The sequence below is a fragment of the Erpetoichthys calabaricus genome, chromosome 9 (genome assembly GCF_900747795.2).
Source record: "Erpetoichthys calabaricus chromosome 9, fErpCal1.3, whole genome shotgun sequence".
Lineage (NCBI taxonomy): Eukaryota > Metazoa > Chordata > Cladistia > Polypteriformes > Polypteridae > Erpetoichthys > Erpetoichthys calabaricus.
Genome location: NC_041402.2, coordinates 32,549,704 through 32,573,875, shown reverse-complemented (window position 1 = coordinate 32,573,875; position 24,172 = coordinate 32,549,704). Strand labels below are relative to the sequence as shown.

General features: G+C 35.6%; 1 protein-coding gene across 1 annotated transcript in view; it reads right to left on the bottom strand.

The window, feature by feature from the left end:
* Positions 1–24,172, bottom strand: part of LOC114657433 (L-fucose kinase) — a 53,524-nt gene that overhangs the window by 21,320 nt on the left and 8,032 nt on the right. Inside the window, 9 exon segments of the mRNA XM_028809247.2 lie at positions 410–575; positions 2,381–2,500; positions 6,689–6,769; positions 7,007–7,104; positions 8,282–8,354; positions 8,488–8,625; positions 8,733–8,783; positions 12,754–12,905; positions 17,679–17,788. Coding sequence (XP_028665080.2) covers positions 410–575; positions 2,381–2,500; positions 6,689–6,769; positions 7,007–7,104; positions 8,282–8,354; positions 8,488–8,625; positions 8,733–8,783; positions 12,754–12,905; positions 17,679–17,772 — 973 coding nt within the window. The 5' untranslated portion in view covers positions 17,773–17,788.

Sequence of the window (24,172 nt, the reverse complement as noted above, 5' to 3'; positions counted from 1 at the left end):
TTTTTTTCATTTTTTTTGTCATCAATGTAAAAGACCAGTCAGACCTCAGGTCAAATTCCTGTTACATTATGCTATGTTTTGCCATGGCTGAATTCTGCAGGCCATCCTTTGACTATGGCTAATGAAGAGGACTAGTTCTGATAGATGCTGTCTAACATAAAATTAATCTCTGACATCGTATTACTCTATAGCATTAGAAATTCAATGACAGCACAATACCTAATTTTGTAGTGTTCAGCATTCATGTTGGTTTGGTTCTTAAACAAGAAACACAATGTGCACCATAAACCATAAATAACATAATTTAGTACACAGAAGCTACCATTCATAGAATACCTCTTTCTGGTTCAGACTCATATTTTTTTTGATCATGCCTCATAGTCATGAAGTAACATACAGACTGCCTTACCCAAAGTGAGTGGGATTCCTCGTAATTCCTTCCACAACACGGTGCGGGCATTCCTTAAGGTGCCATCCACTTGTTCTTTTGAGTTACCATGCCTTTGTCCATTCAAATACTCTTCTTGTGTAACATTACAGGCAAGACACAGTAGGATATCAAAGAATAGAGATAACTAGGGAGCCAAAAATCACAGCTGATTACAAAAAGGATACTCTCATTGATTTTTAAAACTTCAAGATTAACTTATGTTTGTTATATTTCAATACATCAGTAATTAATCTATATAGATTATAAACATTATTTAATGTCAATTTGCGAAGAACTCGATTGAAAAAATAATGTCCATGTAAACCCCTTAACCGAGTTACTTTTGAGGATTTTGTAGTCTGTGCATGTCTGCTGCACTTGTGTTTGTCTGCTTAGCTTCGTACACACTTTTAGCAGCCACAGATAAATGTATCCACAAACATCAGTTTCCTGAGGCAAATACTTAGGGGATTGCATTGTTCCTTCTCCTGGCAGAAATAATCTGTCTCAATATTTCAGAAATTGCTAAATTTCTGTTGATGAACTGAATGTACCATGCTAAGTTCATCAGCATAATGACAGGACCAGTAACATGTTAAAAGCAATGTGCGTTATGTAGTTCAATTAAATTTTTAAACATTGACTAATTTAATGCAATACTTATTTTATTGAAGTAAAAATACCTGCATTATTATTTTCTCAGCAGCACTGGATATAAGGTGAGAAGCACACGTGTGCTCCAGTAATAGGAAAATATTAATTAAGTGTTGTTTAGTTTTCATCTAGTTATTTGCTGTAGATATGTTGAAACAGTGCAATCATGTTACACAGCGGCAAGTATCCATACCGTAGATCACCAGGTGTTGAGGTCAGACATGTGAAGAGGGGATGCATGTTATTTACTTCACAGCACATGAATGATTAAATTTTATTGTTTTATAAATAAATTATCACAGGCTTTTCAGATTCACTCTGGCTGATGATTACGTTTAACTCAGTTTAATGACATTGCAGCATTTTGACAAAGGGGAACAACAGATTACATGTGCATGCAAACATGGATTTTTAAGAAATCAGGTTTCTGACTTAACCTGGTTACTCACTTTACCCTGGTTATGTGTGTGCACTGGCAGGCAGTTTATTAACTACTGTACCTGCACATCCTGCACATATAAGGGGATAACACCATTTTATACATTCTCACATACCTTCTCACATGCTTTTGGATGTCTACTAGCAGAAAGAATGCATTTTGGCCTCCAATCAGACCACCACTGAAACTTTCTGTCTTTTTAGGAGACAGCTTTATCTCATCATTTATAAAGAGTAACTCTTGCTACTACCAGTGTCTAAGAGGCTTTACAACTTCTTGTCATTCCTCCCTGGTCTCACTTGCTCTAGGAACAGTTGGATTGCCTGCTAACAGGAGAAACATTAAAATGTTTTCTTTCAGGTTGAAACTCTATCCTGTTATGGAGACTCTGCCTGTTGCTAACTTTATGTAAGGAACCCACACAGTCAATACTAAGTTATGTTGTCTTTGCCAGTATGAGTCTGTATGTCCACTGGATGTCTTTCCTGTTCTATGCCATTCTGATGGTGACTTTACCTGTGGCATCTTCTTATCTGCTGAATGTTCCTCTATCATGTGCAAATTCAACTATAAATATACAAGGCTCTTCTATTTGACCTGTGTTACTAGTAGAAGCAGTGTCCTGAATTTTGAGATTTGACAGGCATTAGCCGTCCATATCAGAATTCTAATTACATAACAGGCATTAGCTTTACAGGGAGAGTAGTGGGTCCAGCCAGTTAAAAGGTATTGCCTGTTAGAACTCACAGCCACCAATCTTACACGTATTATTATTATTACATGCTGAAATTTCAATGCACTTATTTGATAGGCAGCTAATACTAAGTTAGCAGGTTACCTTTAATGACAAGTGTTACCTGTAGAGGTGGTGCTCCAGAATCCAGCCCTAAGTAAGTGCATGCATCAAGAGGGTGTGTGACATGGGTCTGAAGTAATAACTCTGCCACATCCTTGGAGAAGAACACAATTCCAGAGACCTGAAAAAACAGTTGTCAGCAGTAATTCACTAGACTATTAGGCACTGTTCCACCAACTAAGAACACTGACTTTAATCAAAAACAGAGCTACATCTCAGTTTGAAAAACCTATTTGAGGCACACAAGCAGGGACAGTGAAGCACTTATACAAGACAAGCAAAATATGTAAGAATACATGAATATGGTGTCCCAGATGGATGGGGACCTTCTGGGGGCTCTCTTGACACTTCCGCCACACCAGGAAGTGTCGTCAGGGGGAGCACCTGGAGCTCATCCGGGTCAGTATATAAGGGACCGCCTCCCTCCAGAAGAGGAGTCAGAGTTGGGAGGAAGGAGACGAAGCTTGTGAGGAGGGGAGTGGAGGTAAAAGGAAAAAAGAAAGAGAAAGAAGAAAGAGTTGGTGGAGGAAGGCATTGTGGTGCTGTAAAGAAAATAAAAAGTGTTTTGGACATTCTGGTGTCGGTCTGTCTGTGTCCGGGGGTATGCTTTCCACAATGGAAATGTTAATTTACTTAAAAACTGCTAACACAATATATACAGTATGCAAATAATCTGCTGTCCAAAAAATTGTACAAATGTGTACAATATATTATAAAGCAGTGTTTCTCAACCTTTCTGGTGGTGCAACCCACTTTTTTCCACGGTAGCTTCTTTGCGACCCACCAATGGTAGGGAGGATCCTCCTTGGTGGATCCAGCAAGATCATTAAAGCTATTCCCCCGTGATGAATCAAGCATGATCATCAGTATTTGGGGGGACGGCTTGTCCCCCTGGTGAATTGAGCACAGACATCAGAGCAAAGAGGGGTCGAGCATGATCGTTGGGCGACCCAGTTTGCAACCCTCTACGCAACCCACTAACACTGCCAACAATATCGACTCATGACCTGAACCACTGGTTGAGAAAAACATATTATACATTATTGTAAATGTGAACTGGTTTGAGATGATATTCAAAATTGAAAGAACTACCCATCAAGCCATCCATTTTCTAATGCACCTTCATTTCCATCGCAGAGTACCAGGGAGCTGAGACATATCCCAGGCAATATTGGGCACATGATATCAGTAACCACTGCAGGGGATATGTTCATTTTAATTCAGACTCCTAAAATGCATCTGTTTGAGATGTATGTGATAACCGTACTACCTGGAAAAACTTCTTGTGGATGCAGAGGAAACATGCAAACTTGACATGATCAGTGACTGGTCCATGAATAGAACTCATATCCCTTGGGTCTTCTAATAGGGGTCTGCTTGTTATTCCAAGAGCTGAGTATAAAAGAAGTTGCGAGACGGCCTTTTGCTGTTATGCACCAAACATCTGGAATATATTACCAATAGACATACACTTGGCTAATACTGTGGAACATTTTAAAAAACTCCAGTAAATTGACTTTTAATTTGCCCTTTTCAAAGCTGCATTTTAGTTATACACCTAATAGACTATACATGTATAGAAATATCATATTCTTAATGGATTTTCAGTTGTTATTAATCTTCCCTTTTCTTTGCTTTCTTTTCAATTTTTTTGAAATACCGCCACCACCACCACCTGATCAAAACATTGTTAAGCTGCCTGTGACACTTGAACAAAAGAGGATACCCCAATTATCCACAAGACTCACTGAATCAAATCCTCCTAGGACAAAGCCTAAAAAGCAGTAAAGAACCACTTCAGTACATTTATGTTAGGTAGAATGCTCAAAGGATGGGTGGCCTGTTGGCCTTGAAACCCCTACAGATTTTGTTTTTACCCCTGCATCTCATTGATTGTTTTTTTTTTTCTGTCCTCCCCGACCAACTGACCTTATCGTCATACTCATCATTGAAGACTTTAAAAAATGAATTTACATATAAGGACTACTTTTCTGTTACTTAAATATCTATTTTACGTAAGTGCATGCTGATTTATTTCTGTATGTTACTAATTCATCCATCCATCCATTTCCCAACCCGCTGAATCCGAACACAGGGTCACGGGGGTCCGCTGGAGCCAATCCCAGCCAACACAGGGCATAAGGCAGGAAACAATCCTGGGCAGGGTGCCAACCCACCGCAGGTTACTAATTCAGTATTATTCATATCTAATTTTAAATTGTTTTTCTTCTCTACAGCTATTTCTTTACATCTTATAAAGCACTTTGAACCACCTACTTTGTATAAAAAGGTGCTATAGAAATAAATGTTGCTCTTGTTAAACCAAAAAAGATTATGATTATGTAAGACAACACTAATCACTGCGCCTTTCCACCTCCCCATAGACTTAATATAATTTTTCCCATTTTATAATTGTGTAGCAGACATTGGTGACATTTTAGACTATATGCTTCTTATTTCTGAAAGATGCAATAAATTCTGTTTAGTAAACATTCTGGATAACATTCAACAGTCACTGATATTGTAACAGTTGCTGCCTATATGTAGAACTCAAAGTTTGGTTTATTTTTAACTATACTCTATTAAAGTTATACAAATGAACAATTATGACATATATATTTTGGAGAAAACAGGCTGTTTAGCCAAGCAAATATACCTATTTACCTAACATTACCAAAAAAAAATATCTGAAATGTGAAGGTCCTGCTTTCAACTACCCTCAGTTGTAACATGTTCCATTTATTCAATTACTATAATTTTTGCCCAGTCCTTGTCATCTGTTGCATGGCTGCACACAGGTCCCAATCTGGGTGGTTCGTCGTGTAGTGGGTACAGCAATGCACTGTAATTAGTGCATGTTCCCAGCCTCCTCCTTGATTTGAATTTTTTTACTTACCTATTAATACCTTGTTTCCAAATGCCTTACCATACTAATAAACTTAATTTTTATCACATTTCTATACTCAGTGACTTTCCATTTCACTATACAAGTACAGAACAGTACAACTGTTTAGACACTGAATATAAATTATCTAACTTTTTCATAATTAGATTGCAGATAGGTCATGTGTTCCTCTAAGGTTCATGAAAGAGGAAATACTGAACCAGCAACCTGAAGTACTAGGCCACACTGTCCATCTAGTTGTAAAATGTACTAATTAATAAAAAGATGGAAGCCCATAGTTTCCTATTGTCTTTCTTTGTCTTCTCCATTATGTATTTTTTATGTCAGTATACAGTAGTTAGACACTATTCTGTGTTTAAAATTAAGTTGGTTAATTTGTTTTTAAAAGCTTGTACAAACCTATACCAGTAAGCCAGTCCATTACTTACACCCATCACTCACCCTGGCCCATTGTAGGTACCGATCTATGCTGCACATTTGAACTTTTGAGGCATGCTATGTCCACAAAGAATATATTTAATATTATTTTATAAAGGAAATGTAAAAGATGAGCAGCTGACACCAAATTCCTGCAAGTGCACAAGTGCAATTATAAGTTTATATTATACTAGCCACAGTTCCTGTCAAAACTATTTGATATTTTTTGCCTTACATGCACCTTTTTTCTTTATCCCTGTGTGCCTGAACTCCTCTTACAGGTGCTCCCTCTGCTACCATAAAGCCTGCTTCTCAGACTGTCTTTTCGTGGTGTCTTGCTCACCTCCTGTCCACTTTAATACTTCCCATTTTTGAAGGCAACTCTCAAAGAGCTTCTTATGCCTTTACTTCTCCTCGTGTGGATCACACTTGCAATTCCTATTTTGATTGTGTCATCAAAGCCAAAATGACCAATCAGGGGACCAGAAACACACAGACCTTAACATTTCATTATATAGTAGATTAGGCTTGCCTTAATGGAGACATAACACCCTAACACTCTTTACTGAAAAGCAGCATTTAAAAGAGTATGGTATCCAAAGACTAAAATGGCAACTTTAATTCGCTAGGGCTAAAAAACTGCTTTGCCACCCAAATTGCTTTGCATTAAAGTATTAACTTTAAGGCCTTATCTGAAAATGGTGAATGTGGCTTCAGAAATGTGAAATAAGGAAACAATGAAACAGCACTATATAGTACTATACTAAAAGGATGACATGTATTACACTGAATCAGGACATCACAATAGGAGGTCAAACAGATAAATGTATGTTACATGACATACTTCAGTTAATATTATGTAGCATAAAACATAGAACTGGGCTGGGGACTATTGTCAAAACATTAGTAATCACCTTCTAACAAAGAATAGCTTACAGATGAAGAAAAAAATGTCAAAAAACAGTAAGAGTATGTCATTTCACACACCAAAGGGACCTTTCCATCTTGCAATGCACAGGCCTGAATCTGGCATGAAGAACCACGATAGATGATGTCACACACACGACCCTGTGAACAGAAAACAAAATAACCAAACTTTCATCTCAGACCCATGCTCTTATACCATATATGTGTGGTTGTTCATTTTAACGTTGAAATTTGGCAGTGGCACTATTGCTAAGTACGCTAAATAAAAAAACAAAGTTTAATAAACGATCTTAAATAAACTGTTGTTTTAGAATGCAAAATTCAAATGCCACCATAAAGCTTTTCTTTAAAACTATTTAGGAAGAAACTGACATGTACCTGATGGTCTGTAAGGTATACTCCATGATTCTTTGCATATTCCACATCACCTGGAAGAGAAAACACTTTGACCCCAGTGAAGCCAGTCCATGAAATGTCTGAAAAACAGAGAAAACAAGTGTTGTGAATAGATATAACAGAAGTTACAATTAACAGTATCACTTTATAAATATATTCAAACAGCTGAAATACTGAAATAGGAACACTTTTCTTCTAGTAAGAAAATATTGAGACTATTGAAGACACAATATTTGGAAGAAAAAAAAAAAACAATAATTCTGCACCTTTTCAGAATAGACACTGTTCATGGAGCAGCATAACTGAATCCAAATTGAGACAAGTTGCCTGAAGGCACACTGTTGTTTGTACACAGATGCATCCTTTGGCACTACTCATCTTTCACATCCTTTTTGAAAGTATAATGTAAGTTTATAAGGAATTTATATCCAGATTCATTTATATTTACTGCTATTACTCTATTTTAAGCAATACTGCTTTGCATTTAATCTCTATACTTTACTTACCATTTTGGGCGATAGAGGTAATTAAGTAATATAAGACACCTATAGTGTAGGTTGAATTGTGATTTCTCTCGCACAGGCTTAGCGGCTGGGGAGAGAATATCTCAACAAGTAAGCAGCATTTGAAAGAGTAACCTGCCATTGATATGTGCAAATTAAGGGGAAGTATGTTTAGGACTGAATCTAGGGAGTGCTTCTTTACTCAAAGAGTAGTGGGAATCTGGAACAAACCACTGAGTCATGCAGTTGAAGCAGAAACCTTGACAACTTTTAAGAAGTATCTGGATGAGATATTGGGGCAGTTTAGCTCTTAGCTAAACAAAGAAGCCTGATGGACTGAATTGTCTGCTTTTGTTTGACAAATTGCTAATGCTCTTAAGTGGTAATAAATAAGGCAAGCTAATGAGTCCATGTCTGGAGTACTGAGGAGTGATAGACTGTGCAGGCTTAAGTGCTTAAATATATGTATATGTGTGTTAAACTAACAGTGCACAATAGTAGTCCAAGCCATAACAAATCTAGTGAGCCTCACTCACACCACGATAATACAGGACCCTAGGGTACAAACTGACACAAACACTACAGATGTCATTAATGCGTGATATCTGTATTATGGAAGTTAAATAAACAGTGAATGTTGGTTGTGTTCCTCTTTTTTTGTCCTATATTACTCAATGAGATTTATTTTTTAACTATACCTTACTCTGAATTTAATTTTAACTTATGACAAAATTCACAGAGGATCACTGCTTACCGAGAGCTGTAGGAATCTGAATAAGCATATCACTACTGCTAACCCAAACACCTGGAGGAGATCCTGGGGCAACCTGATTAAAGAAGAACAATAATCTATAACTCATCTTCTTGTTACAGTATCTACACAAACACAATATCATAATTAAAAAGTTAGGAGAAAAGGCAGAATGATGAAGAGAAACACATTCTGGTATGATGTCAGACCTTGTGCGTAAAACAGTTGAGCAGCAGATCAATGTTACAGACTGGACCCTCTGCAGGTTCGTCTACAAATTCAGGTGGACTTTCAGTAGGCAACCAAGAAAAAGCTCTGCCACAGTTGTCGAATGGGAAATCTCGACCCTAAGTAAGAATACAGATATGCATTTTCTAATAAAGACACATTAAGTAAATTAACCAAAAAATAAAGCTAAATGTCATTTAGTCACAGAATTTGATAATGACCTTACCATGTGCAGAATGAGGATCCTAGCACCTTTTAAAGCGTCAGAACTTATTACCTGCAACACAGCAAACAAACAAGTTAAAAAAACCACATACTAACTTTTGTTTCTGCCATACATATCATGCAATTTTTGGACTAGGCTGGTGCATATAACATGACAATATTGATTGCATCTGTAACTCTATAAAGCTTTTTCTTAATATTTCCTCCTAAACTGTGGTTTAAGTTGCAGATAAAGAGTAATGCAAAGATGTCTACAGTTTTACTTGCCCTGGATTTTTTTTTTTTTGCAGTTCCTTCACCTGAACAGAAGAAAAGTTGTTGTGTGACTAGATTTTGGGTTTTTGGAGCAGTGTACAGTTAGTGAAAATCAGGCTTTGTGCAAGTTTAATTTACTGCAGAAAGTGACATTCTACTGACAAGGTCTAAATGACATCAAATCAAATATTAAAAGAGAAATGACATCTAAAAATGTCTCAATGCAACCTTTTCTTTTCCATCTGCCCATTTTCTGAACCAAGTTACTCCAAAACACAGTTACTGGAGTCAGAGTACATCTTGCAAGTGCAACACCAGAAACCTTTCCTGAGAAGCGTGACAATTCATCACAGGGTGCAACCACATATTACACTCTCACTCACTCAAAAATGGCATATGAACTTAACATGCACATTTTTTATATTGTGGGGAAAAACCAAAGTACCCAGACAAAACTGTGTGCAGGGCTGGAATGTAAACCGAGGACTCTGTAATCATGGGGTGGCAGTGATGACCACTGAACTACATCACGGATCAAGAATAATTTATTTGTGTTAGAAAGAGGTCCTTATAGAAATCAGACAAAATGAAACTTAGGTCTAGTGACTTTTAAAAATTCAATTCATGATGAACAGAAGCCACAGTGATCCACAATCAGAGAAAGCCTTGACTAACAGCTTGTAAATATGTAAACCACTATAGACTGAAATGTCAAAAGACATAGGAAAGTTTAATGCTAAACAGACACAATTTGAAGAGAATAACCATATTCACGTGCTTCAGATATTTTAACAACATAAAACATAAGACTCACCCTCCCATCTTCAGATATTTTCATAGTGAGACTACTATAATATCACAGTGTTTGGATTGTTGGAGGTAACTTACCAGGTCAGTATATCTTCAAAGATTGCCAGTTCCCCCAGCACCTCAAGATCACATGAACTAATCTGAATTAGTGTCAGCTGGTCTGAACAGAGAATTAGAGGAAATATATCTACATACGATGTGGGGGAAAAGTGTCACAGAAGCAGATTCAAGTACAGAGAAATAGAGGCAGATTGGCCCCTGCCAGGTGTATGAACTGTCTGGGGCTATCAATTCATAACACATAGATGCTCAATTCATAACTGCTCCTTGCAGACATGATATCAGTCCAATAAATCTGGAGAATATATTGTTATAGTGTATTGCTTCATATGCCTACTTTTCCTTTAATTATTATAATTGTTTGTTATTTTTTACATAACTTGTACCGTGTTTTGATTTGAATTACAAAAGTTAATAAATACAGAATTAGCCTCTTTTTACTATTCTGTATTATATGGCATTTCCATTGGCACATTGTCCTTAAGATTGTGTTGGTTCATGAGATTTCTGCTGTACACATACAGCATATTCATTTCCCAAACACACACTGTGTCATATGATTTAGAGATAAGGCAGGGGCTGAAATTCTTACATATTTTGTGGCAAAAATAATTAAAATCAGCCAGTTGGCAGGAGAAAGCTAAAGCAGTCACATGGTCTCTTTGTTTCTCAGATCAACATTTGGTACACAAAGCAGTACAAAGGATTATTTATTATGCCTAAATACATGTGATTACATAGATACTATACATATGACATACCTTCAAGCATTTATGTATATGGGGAAATATATTTATCTCTGGCTGAAAGCACTGGTTTGTCTATCTGATGTTACTTTGTTCTAATTCACAGATATTTTACAGATTCTTTATGCTATTTCTTAACATTGCATTTCTAGTTCTCTGTGCAGAATTACCACTAACAAAAGAAACTGTTCTGACACAGAAAAAGTGGGCCCTAAGGTCTTGTTCCAAATTCCTTTGCCTGATTCAGGCAGATAATCCAAAACAACGTCACCAATAAAAGACTATAACATCTAAGGTCCCCTCACACAAAGCATAAAAATGAAAACATTTTTAAACCTTCAATCTCTCATTCATTCATCATTTATATTTTGAAAGATCTATGTAAAAATGAAAGGCTGATGCATATTAAACTTAATAAAACTCATATGAGGATATTAATAGACATTCAGTCAAGAAAATACATACAGAATCACCCACTCTCTGTAAATAAGAACAAATAATAGAAAAATAGGTTATTTATTGTGTAAATATAATGCCTGAATGGTTAGAGTTTTGAAATAAACAGTGGAACATTATTTGCTTAATTTTTACACTAATTTTACAATTAAGGATTAGGCTGTGCCTCATCAAACTGATATTACACATTCACACATTGCAGCACAAGGAAGACAAAAAGCCCTGACTAGAGTCCTAGCATGCAGATGACAGTGTTCCAAAAAGAAAAAAAAATACATGGTGCCTTGAAACATTATTTTTCTATAAGATTGTCTCATGTATCATATTTTGCATTTTCAATTTGAAATATATTTAATAGATTTAAAGGATTTTTTCACCACTATTCTACAAATTGATTTGATCAAATCAGATGGAAAATTCCAGAAACGTAATTTTAATGAATATATATCAATTATTATTATTAGTTATAAAACTTTGCACAAAATAAAAATGAAAATCACTAGATTAAATGTTTTAAGTTCTTTTTAAGGACAAATAAAGTATCTATCTATCTAAAAAACATTAATACAGAGCGTAAGGTCCCACAGCATGGTAAGCACTTTCAAAACAAAGCTTCAAGAAGATCACAATAGAGAATTCTAGGAAAATCAGGGATCTGATTATAGTGATTATCAGCAAGCACACAGTTGGGAGGAATACAAAACATTTCAAAGCACTGACCATTTTTCAATAATTAGTGCTGTTTACTGTTGTGGAAACATAAGAAACCAATGCCACAAATAAGGTCCCTTCTTGCAAAGGTTGGATACTTTTAGGACATTGGCAAAGACAAAAGCCCTCAAAAGTGCTGTATTTGGAAGACATCACCTACACAATACTAAAAACATTTGTAGAAAGTCTAGTAGTCTTATGAAACAAAACTGCTATGTTTTGGACAGAGTACTAAGTAACATGTATGGCGCAAAGCAAGCACTTCACATTCAACAGGTCACATAATTCCCACCATCAAATATGGTTGTGGTGGCATCATGTTATGAGGATGTTTCTCAGAAGTAGAGGCATTAGACAGAGAACTACTAAATAACATCTTGTGATCCTTTAGCCACAAAAACATACACTTAGAAAGAAGACTGTGTTTTAGATAATGATCCATAAATGACTGGTAGGTCACACAGCACTGACATTAATTGAAGAAAATAAGTTGTACTGAGGTGACCTTATTTCCATTAAACTTCTGGGCAAGATCTCAAGACACATCTAGAGCTATTATGAAGAGCAATGCCAATAGAGACTTATTCAGAAATATTTCTGACTATTAATGCTTTCATAGGTGCATCAAAAAGTACAGACCCAAGGAGGTAATGCTTAAACTGATTACATTTGAGTTTTTACATGTTTATTACTTTATTGTTTACTATTTTTTTCTTTTTAAGAGAGACTCTGTGAAGAAACATGTGTGACACACATAAAACTATAATACATCAAATTCCAAAGCTGTGAGACTCTTAAAAGGCCTGTTTAAGGAAATACAGCACTGACTGTCACAAAACTACCTAAAAGTATGCTTAAACTACACTGGACAGAATGGGAATATGAGACTAACTCTGATGTGTTTTCTACTCAAGTCAAAAGAGAGTACTGAAGCCAATAAAACCAAAGCATTTTACATTTTATCATTTTCCTGTTCAAGCTTACAGTATATCCATGTCTGGCACTGAGGTGCTCTGCTGCAACCAAAAGAGCATTCAGTGTGGCTCCCCCACTTCCCAAAGCTGCCTGTGGGTCTGCTACAGTAAGCAGAAGGGTCTCTGAAGAGATCCATCCTCGTTTCTGCCGGAAAACAAGCTCTACAAAAAAAAAGTTTAAAAAGGCGTAAGACTCAGATTTTGTGTGTCTCAAGTCTCATTACTGCTCCTCTACTAAATTCATCTGACAAAGGAGCTTTATGTAAAATTACTACAGTAAATTAAAAAAAAAACAGTTTAAATTACATTTTTGTTAAGATAAATTTCACAAGGATCAAAACCCTCATATGATAACATATACGAATCCAGTACACAGGGTTGTCGGCACAAATATAAAGGATCTTAATTATTTTACAATTTTCAAGGTTTTAAAAGTGTTGCACATTTGCCACAGGATTTTCATATTACTTTGGAATAATATAATCCAATGCAGAGCTAAAAGGGATCAGCAGAAATAGTACAACACATTCTAAGACCATGTCATAATTTTAGACACTGAATAAAATCCTTAGATTAAAACAGTATCTTAAACTAGAGCTAGCATAGGTTTAGAATGAAAGAAATTGGATCAGAAGACAAAACATAAACCATAAAAGGTTTTTCATTTGAAAATTTGGTCTTCAGTAAACCAGGAATTCAGTAAACAAATTGCAAACTAGCTAATAAAAAGGAAGTAAAGAGATAAAAAGCAGATAAAAGGAGAATGCTCTACACAGGGTGAAATCATTAGCAGAAATGGTCAGGAATTTGTGCAAGGACAGAAAGCAGACAACAAACACAATACAGAAAGAACAGTCCTCAAAACTCAGCAATCCCTTGATAAATTGAGCTCATTGTATTCAAGTACCACATACAGGTAAAAATCATTATTTATAAATGCAGGGCATAAGACACCAATTTACAAAAAGCAAACTTTGAAAAGGATTTTAAATTATATGTAGCTGTAACATTCACAAACAAGGCAAGGTACAGAAGCAATTAAAAACTCTCCCAAAATGATAGGCTGTAAAGTAGAATATGAATCAAGAGGAATTATTCTACACTAATTGAAGCACTAGTAAGACATCATTTGGAGTACTAATGTGCAATTCTGATCACTAATTGACAAAGCAAGACATAGCATTACTAGAAGCTGTGGCGAGAAACAACCACCAAGTGTATCCTTGTATTAAAGGACATACTCTATTCAAACAGGTTCATGAAAATTAACTTCTTTAGTCTCCATCAGTTTTGAAATCTAATTACAATTCAAATTCAGGTAAAATTTATTGTTATGTGAATAAAATACACTGAAATTCATACTTGCATATATGAACATGCAATACATTATCGTTCTTCTGCACCATAATCAGCAAGTATTATTAGACAACTATGAATAATTACTTTTGGAGATATATTTAGGTTTCAAAGTTGAAAAATGAAAGCAATAGTATGAACAAGGTTCGATGATTGGATTTCTGGTCATGAAAAAAAAAAGGCATCGGTTTTTATTTTTCAATTTTCAAGACTGATCTAATGAACAATGCTCCTGTTCCAAGAATTATACATCAATCACATACTCTACTTAAAGAAAGATAATAATCTGTGGTTAAGAACAGCCACTACATAAGTAGAGTAATGCTTCGGACAATCTATGAATTATACTTAATTCATTATATTTTTATCACTTATTCCACAATCATGATTTTAATTAACATAAAGAACTTCATTTTTAGTATTTTTAATAGAGTACATTAAGCTTTCAGTCTCAAGATGAATTTTACTAAGGTAAACTAACTGTCCTACAGACACTACTTCACGTGCACAGGGATATCATTAGAACACGATCATACAACATATGGTCCTACTAGCTCCAGACGCTATGCTGAGTTAAGAAAACCTCTTAAAATTACTGAAATGCAAGTGTGTAAATACAGGCAAACTGAGGAAATAAGGAAGGAAATAAGTAGGCACTTTTGTTCACAAATAGTTTTGAAAAAATTTTAAGAAAACTAATATATCCTGTAACAGAAGCAAATACCTGAATGACTTTTAGGAATGAGTTGGATGAAATACTGTGACAACTGAAATAACAAAACAAATTTTATGGTCTGAATGATTACCTAATTGATGTTAAATATTTTATGCTCATTTGTCATATAGTCAGCCTCATGATCTTGGCCACACCTTCAACTTAACTTAATGGAATGGCAAGTGTAGTCATTTTGACAGAACCTGAGGTTGTTCAAGTTTATTTCCTAGCGTATTTAAATAAGAATTTTTTTTCACATTCAATGATCAATCACTAAATCAGTCAATTCCACAGTTCAAATTTCCTTCAGTTATTTGTTATTTCTTCCACATGTCTAATATTCATGTAAATATTTACTTTTGTGTTTGCTTTTTGCAGGTATTGACTTTTGCTATTTTATGCTATGGTTTCCTCCATTTAACTTTCTCCCAGTTTGGCATACCTTCTTTATCATCTGGATCTTTGGGTCCTACACGGCTCATTTCACTCCCATGACTTCAAACATAAAGAATAGTATTGATGATTTTAGCCCTGTCATTAGTTTTGCATGTACACTTAAACATGGACATCCATATAAAAGGAAAAGGTGGATGCATTCAAAGAACTGAAGACACACAGTCGACTACGGTCATTGATTTATGACAACCAAACCAGTCTAGATTAAAACATTTCTGAAAGTCATAAGTAGCAGCAAATAAAGTGCAATGTTAAAACATTAAAATCAAAAGTTGAAACTAAAGGAATTAATAATTTGTTGGTTACAAACTTTCTTGCTAGGGTTTATTAATTGAGATTATATCACATTTCAAGTATGGTTTTTCACTATTGATTCTATTCATTTTCAAAAAAATGTGTGCATCACCATTTTTGATGAAAACTTGGCACCTACCTTTAAGAGCTCAGAAATACTTTTTGTTTATTTAAAATAAATTCCCTTGAGATCTAGGCAGTTTTCTTCACAGTGGATAGTGAAAAACTAATAATTTAGAGTGTTCTCTAATGAGATGTCGCTTTGGTAGCAATAAAATGATAACTATAGCTCATTGGGAAGGTATTTTCTAACTTTCACATAATCACATGCTTCTCTTTTCTCCAAGGTTGAATTTCATCTATCCAACTACATTTCCTTGTTCACTGCTTTTTGGTTATTAAAAAAACTATAAATTTCTTGGAGCAGCGATTCAATTTTTTTATTCAGATATACATACTGTATGTTGTCACACACGTGCACATGGGAGGCAGCTAAAGGGCTTAAGTAAGGGCAATTCCGAATCAGATCGGGATGTGGCAGAGTGCACTGACTCTTTTTCTCCCTTTCCTACAGACCATTCATGGGAGATTCCACCTGGCCCTCTTGACATCACTTCCGGGTCCAAGCCCCTGTGATGTCACGTCCGGGCTCGAGCCTATGGCTGAAGACTCTTATGAGCTCGACCCCTTTGACCTCACTTCCTGTCTTCCCCTTTAAAAGCTTCCACCTTTTCCCTATTCCCTCAGTTCTGTTTTGGATTTGGTTTTGTGCACATCAGTGCTGTATCATTTATTTGCAATTTGCAGCCAGGAAACCAAATATATGGGTGGCTGCCCCAGACCTTGCTATGGCTCTTTGTGGAGTTTGTGACAATGTATAAGTACTAGTTAACAAAATATATATAAAAATTACCTCTTACTTGGTCCGTTTCATGAGATAGTCACCCCAAAAGTGGTCACGTTTAAAAAAAAATGTTTTTAAGCCTCAATAAAGGTATGTGAAGGAGAAAGGTACATTTTTCTCACTTATTAGGGAAGAACATACATTGTACCTGCTTTACAAACAAAGGTTACTTACAGGGGTTTAGGAGACAAAGCTTTAAACTTAATATAAAATTCACTGAAATGACACACTAATCTTAGTATCGTAGAATCCTCTTTTAAATTTGACCAAACCTTTAAAATTACCCTTTTTGATGTTTCCAATGAGGTACAGCTGATCGGTAGAGTTTTTCTAGGAAAAAACATACAGCTCATAAATTGACAAATTATTTTGCTGCCCGTGGTGAATAAAATGTCTATATCTTAAGTGGAAAAAAAAAAAAAAAATAATATATATATATATATATATATATATATATATATATATATATATATATATATATATATATATATATATATATATATACTTGAGCTCTGGAAGGTAGGTATAATTCACATACTATGTTTCACCAAAATCAAAGGCCACAAAGGCCATTGTTGAATTAAAATGGAATGACCCCTATTTCATGTTAACAACAGCTAGTCACCAAGAGAGTAATATCACTTTCTACACATGTGTCTCATAAAAGAACAAGCAATACATATTTAAATGACTTGGTGTTATTATATTTAATTGTAAGTAAGATGCTTTAGACTGTTGCAGTAAAGCATTTCTGGTTGCATGCCTTAATCTAATAGATTTTTATATGCTCAACAGTTTATTTTTCATTAAAAGGTCATAATCTAAAGTGTTAAAATATATGAAACATGATAATATAGGTCATTTGTACTGAATATATGTGCATATCACAATTAAAAACAACGATGCTGAAAAGCCAACTAATACATTCATTTTTTTTAATATGCTTCGAAGTGATTTTTGTTTCTTTTCAATATGGCTATGGCCTGGCAAACAAGCTCATCTTTAAATACAGAAAGTGAATATTGAAAATATTTTAAAATGCAATCACATAATTCAGAATCTGTAGCTTTATTTTGTTAAATGTTATTGCTCAACAGGAAGAAGCAAAACAACCGCATAACAACAACAGCATTTATTTATATAGCACATTTTCATAAAAAAAAGTAGCTCAAAGTGCACAAAAAAGTAGCTCAAAGTGCAAAATACTTACCCTGCTGAAATACATGCACACTGTCCTTGTACTGGCAGGTCAGAACAATCACAGTCCATCTTACTGGTGGGGTAGCCCTCATCCTCCTTTCCATTGCCTTGCAGTCATCTCTAAAACAAACCAGACATATCAATTTGAATTTAACAGTGGTGGTTACATCCACTAGTACTGAGAATTAGAATGCAAAACAAAAGGTGGTGAAAGACAAGAAAACTTTGAAAAGAATTCAAACCTATTATACAGCTAATTAAGAAGCTTAAGTGAATCTTGGTCATTGAAAATCTGAATGTAAATGTAATCTAAAATGTTTATAGATTTAATGAAGTATTTTACAAATACATTGCACTAAAATATGTTGCTTTAATGGCTTTTATTCTCTTATATTAGCACAAATAATCTCCAAGTGGACAGTATCCAGAAAACTGATATGTTCAAGCAGTACAGAGGTTGGGGCTGCTGCTATAAGTGTCTAAAATACTTTTTGCTTTCTAAATTTTTAATGTTTTAATCAATGCTATAGAGTATGTCCATGCTTTATATTCTGTAACTCAAAATCTCATCACTCTTAATAGTTTCACAAATAATGAACAATATATTCATAAAAACAGCACTCAGTGGTATACACTGCTGCCTCACTGCTTTGGTGCCCTGGGTTCAAATCTAAATCAGAGGAAAGTTGGTTCCTGCCATAAACCTGATGCTGCCAGGAATGATGCAACCTTAAACTGGACAAGTGTATTTGTGAATGTTATATTATTATGTCTTTCCTGGTGAAAGCTGTGGTGACACCACACTAACATGGTCAGCCCAGGCCACCCTACCCCTACTATGTTATGTTGCAAGGGTGTTAAATTTACAAAGAGTTAAACACAAGGTGTTTTTATCCCTGCCAGTTGAACCTTTCCCCATCAAACTCCATCAAACATCCCCTACAAACTCTAAATCCAAAGTGACTCACAGGGTGATTCACAGGGTGAAGTATTTTAAAACACCATCATGCATTGACTCCCAGGGCCAGGAATAGCCACACAAATGCCAATAACAACCAATGCATCCTTGAGACTAGCATTCATTTAAAGGATCATATACCTAGCTGTGCCCAAAGTCCAGCAGAGCAAGACTCCCAAATTTCAGATGTAGCTGCTTAACTGTAGTACACATTATGGTGAAACTGGGTGCAGCCCACAAAATACACAATAAAGCTTGAACAAGACTTGACCAGTCTTACCCCAAACTAAAAACTGTAAGCTTCAAGGCCTGTACAAGCCAAACATGGAGCACAGTCTTTAAAATTTCAGAAATACTTTTAAATGTCCCAAATACACAAAAATGTCATTCAAAGGAGATGATAACCATAAACATCTGGATTCAAAAAGGCAAATGTAACCAAAGTATCATTATGAAGAATTTAGTTATATAAACAAATAGAAGCAGAAAATAGCAGATAGGAAAATGAACAAAAATAAGGCAAAATTGGTTTGCCAAAAATGCAACACAAGGTAAAAAAGTCCACTTTGAAATCCAGTAATCACAAACCTACATCTAAACACAATAAACCAGAAAACCAACACAGTACTCAGAACGATAATCTACTCTCCATAATTCTCAATGATGCTCTGCCTGAGCCATCTACTCAAACTCAGTATAAATGCTGAGGGTTTTCCCACCGAGTGACACCATGAAAAAGACACCTCTTAGGGTTCCATCCCCAAAATTCAAGGAATACAGTCAACACCTTCCATCCATCTATTTCCTTAACCCACTTATGCAGGGCAATGGTGTGGAGAACCTTGAGCCTCTCCTAGCAGGTTTTGAACATAAGGCAGGAATAATCTCTGGACAGAGCATCAGTCCATTGCAGAGTAAACACACAGACACACACACACACACACAATGGTCAATGTAACAAAGCCAACAGACCTAACCTGCAGATAATATATAAAAGCTAAATATTAAACACTAGTCATAAACATTAGTAGGAACAGTCTATATTAAATGGCAAGGAACTTTGACCTCATTCTTTTTGTTGGTTGTATTTTTCTTTCTTTCAGCCTTTTTTTTGTTGATGTTTACTTGCTGAGCTGACCGTTCTTCGTGGGCTGCCGCCGTGTATTGTGTGTCTTTAGTTTTCTGTGACAGTACTACTGTCTTGTACGGCTCTATTCAATAAGGGTGCGCACAAAAAGGCGAGCTTCAAAAGGGCGACCTCAATTGAGCGCGGCGAATAATGGCGTACGTAGATAATTTAGTTCAAATGGCTCTGGAATATGTGAAGAGCAACAAAGGTGCAGATCTTTATTTACGCGCGCCTTTATTCGCTGCGCCCAATTGAGGTCGCCCTTTTGAGGCTCGCCTTTTTGTGCGCACCCTTATTGAAGGATGCCTGTGCGCGCCCTTATTGAAGGATACCGTCTTGTACATCTGCTGGCCTGTACGTTCGTAATATACCTTTAATTTACTCTGGCGGTAATACAGGCGTGCGCGTCGGTAATATGCCTTTAATCTCCTCTGACAGTAATACTGGCTTGTATGTGGCTGTAATATGCGTCACTGTATTGTGTACCTTTAATTTCCTCTCGCAGTAATACAGGTTTGTATTTCCGTAAAACGTCTCTAACTTTCTCTGACAGTAGTATCGCGCATCGCACCGTGCCCTGCGCATGCACACTTCACCAGAAGACACCCACACACAGACACCTGGATGCACACAGGGATTTTATATATATAGATTACTATAAAAATTACATAAAAACAAAAAAACACAAGAAAAATAATTATTCAAAAACAAACTAAAAGGAAGGTATACATAAGACTGGGAATACATTCTAAATGAAACATGACAACAACCTATCTGCGATCTGTAACAGAAATTAACTTTATACAGTATATTACCAAATCTATTTAAAGCCCATTTTTCGTATATTCTCAATGGAATAGGCATAATTTTACTGTTATTGGGAGGTCAGAAGGAGTAAGAAATTCAATTTTTTTTCTGTATTGAAAGAGTATCAAAATATGGTATTTCCACTGCACAGGAAAACTGCCCATCTGGTAACATTGGAATATGGTCCCACCTGCCCCCTTGAGGCCTTTACGTTGACATCTGGACGATCCTAGTTGGCTCCCTTCCTATACTTCAAAGCCTCTTACTCATTCTGATGTTCTCAAACTTTAAAATCAGTATGTCAAAAGAAAATCTGTGCAGCAAGATGCCTTACCATGCCCCAGTTTACTTGCACTGTCATTCAGAACACTTGAAGTATAGGGTCCATACATTGTTATATACAGTATATGAATGGTACTTCTAACCTGGCAACCCTATGCCAGGCAGTCCCATTATTAGAGAAAGAAAAACACTACACAAATATAACATAATGATTTGTGCTATTGTCTCACGGACCGAAAATCTCAGGGTTACATTTTATGCATGGTCACTGTCTGTGTGGAGTTTAGACTCCCTATATTAATGGGTTCTCTAGTTTTCATACCAAAGACATGTGTTAGGCATCTTGAATGTGGGTTTGTGTGTATGACAGGTGGACCTTAAACTGACTGGCTTGATGGTTGCACAGAGTGCAATGTGAATGGTTTAAACAAAGAAACAGCAGTCATTCTGTAACTAAAGTAAAAAGACTACAAAATGTGCGCATCAGAATAATGTAAAGGGGTGCAGAAAAGTGCCAACATTTCAAGTTCAATCTCAGTTTATCTGATCAACATGCAACACATCACAACATGAACACTAGTCAAGAGTTTTTAACAATAGCTAATTTTGTCTTTTTCCTCCTTCCATTGTGGAAAGTACAGTGGAATCACTATGCTAGAATTCCGAACAGTGTTAAAACAAACCGATTAATACCATCTAATGAACTAATAAAATACTGGTGAGTAAAAAAACAAGCTGACAGACAGAGAGCACCCGTAATTTGGGTAGCATTTTATTTTTTAACAGAAATTAAAGTAGAAAACAACATAATGACCAATTGCAAAATTAATAACATCACAAAATAAGTTAATTTGGAAACAGAGCTCAGGATAGAGCACTTCATCTACCAGAAAACAGAAATCACCAGGAAGAGGATTGATGCTCAATAACCAGTCCAGCCTAGAATTCATAACACCTCATATTTTGGCTAAGTATGTGGAACGATATTAGTTCTTTTGACCAATCCCATTTTTTTTGGTATATCCAAATTAATGGGACATATTCTGAAATATGCAGATGATATAAAACATATGCATTCAAATGTTAATTTAATTTCTCAAGCAAGTTCAATTCTTAGGACATTACACTCATATTGTATTTTTGAAACAAAACTATTTTCTGTGCTTCATTAATTCTGTGACCTTGAGTGTTGATAACATTGATTGATAACAAAAAATGTGGCATTTTTAATTCTGCTCTACAGAAGGCCTCAGTGCAAGCAAAGCAAATTAGCCATTATACAAACAATGCTGGTATAGAAAAAAAAGTATGTAGAGACACTGTGGAGCCAGAAAAATTAAAAATACACAGTAATATCAAGGATTTGTTCTACTTGATCACCTTGGTTATACTGTGCTATTTATGTAAGAATAATTCAAGGATGAGTTAGGGATTGGATGCACGTCCCATGAAATTATAAGTATAAACAGTCAAACAGACTGGATCTAAAAAAAATCTAAATTTTACTTTCTGTCCCAAGGAATAGGGCTGGCATTTAAGTCTAAAGTGCTAAATCACTATGTGACCCTGAACATGTCTGTTAACCCATATACTACAAAAAAATGCAAATAATCTACTGTTCAACACATCTAAAGTGCTTCGGGAATTATATAACTGAAAGGTGACCCATAAAATAAAGCTAATTTAATAATGTAATTATGCTAAGCAGTATGATTAAGAGGATATACTGAAAGCACAAAAGTACTGATTCAGTTCCCAGCACTGACTTTGTAAGGTACTTAACCTGCCCGTGCTCCAGTTGCAGGGATGTGCTGACAACGATGCCATACCATTCTAGGCTCCCTCACTACGAAAATAAAGAAGCATTTATTAAATATGATTTCTTTCCTTCAGCATATAATTTACTGGGTGCTTCATTCTCCTTGGAAATTGTAGGACAAATGATAATAATTCAGAGTATGTTCAAAATATCTTTCTAGACAACCACTTCCAACCAAAAAATGTGTGGAAGTTCCAATGAACTTGAACCATAACTTCCATTATCTTTTGGGAATTACATTGTTTATTATTAAAGTACCTAATGATTTCATTAGCAGGGTCTCTTCACAATCAGTTGAGAACTCCATACCAAGTAAATTAATTCTGTAAGAACACTAAGTAAATTATAAAATGTGGATTTTTCCTGGTGAAATTTTCATACCAACTTCTTTATACCTCTGGTGATATACTCGGTAAACTAATGTTAGCAACACAGCACAGTAACCTAATCTGGCTCATTTACATTACCAGTCATCTTGCAAAATTGTGAGGACTTGTGCCACATTGAGTAGTTTGAGTGGTAAATGCAGGACTGTGGGGTCCAAGTCAGAGTCAGAAGCAATTATTGGGTTACTGGCGTCAGAGCTTGTTAAAATGTACCGACTCCAACTAAACTTAAATTTTAAAATAATGTGTTAAAAATTCCAATTTCACTTATACTAATTCAATTAAACTATTTTTTCTTCTAGACTTTAAGGGAAACAAAAATTGGACGTGAGTGTCAGTAGACTTTGCACCCTAAGAGCCAAGTTACCCAAACTATTCTCTAACATTTCAGTAATTATTTACTGCTCTGATGCTGATCTTTCTGATCATAAAATAGGTCACTAGGGTAGCAATTGAAGAAGAAGAAGAAGAATTCATGATTAATTGCAGAATTACAGTATTTGAGGGTTCCTCTAGAATGCTTCTTTCTCTTGCACGATTTGGCTCAAAAACTAATCAGCACATCGTCATCTCATAACAGGCTTAAGTTGAGTTTGGTATTTTTTTGTCCAGCCATTTTGGCTGTAGATCGTCCTCAAGAAACTGTGATACACACACAGAGACAGACACACACCCATCGAGGTACTGATTTTTTTCGGCATCGCAAGACCCTTAAACTTTGAGATCCGTCGAAAACCGGAGATCAAAATTTTTGACAAATCTAAAGCTTTCATTCCTCCCACACAGATGATAGGTTATGATGGGAGGCCGCAAAGAAAATATTGTCTTTTTAAAACATTGTAAGTATTATTTAATAAATAATACACAAAAGCCACTGCAGCATCACTACAGACTTTAAACCCAAATGTTAACAGATTAAGGTTCTAAAAAGTAGCCTAATGATTCACGATGGCAGTGATGAAATGCCTTGTATCTTGCATGTTGTGTGATTTCAATCAACATATTAAATATATTAGTCTAATTACAAAGAGAGGAGCACATCCATTCAAGTCACTAGGAGCACATCCATTCAATTTTTAATTCATTTTTTTAAAGGATAAGTTTGGTATTTTTTTATGTCAAA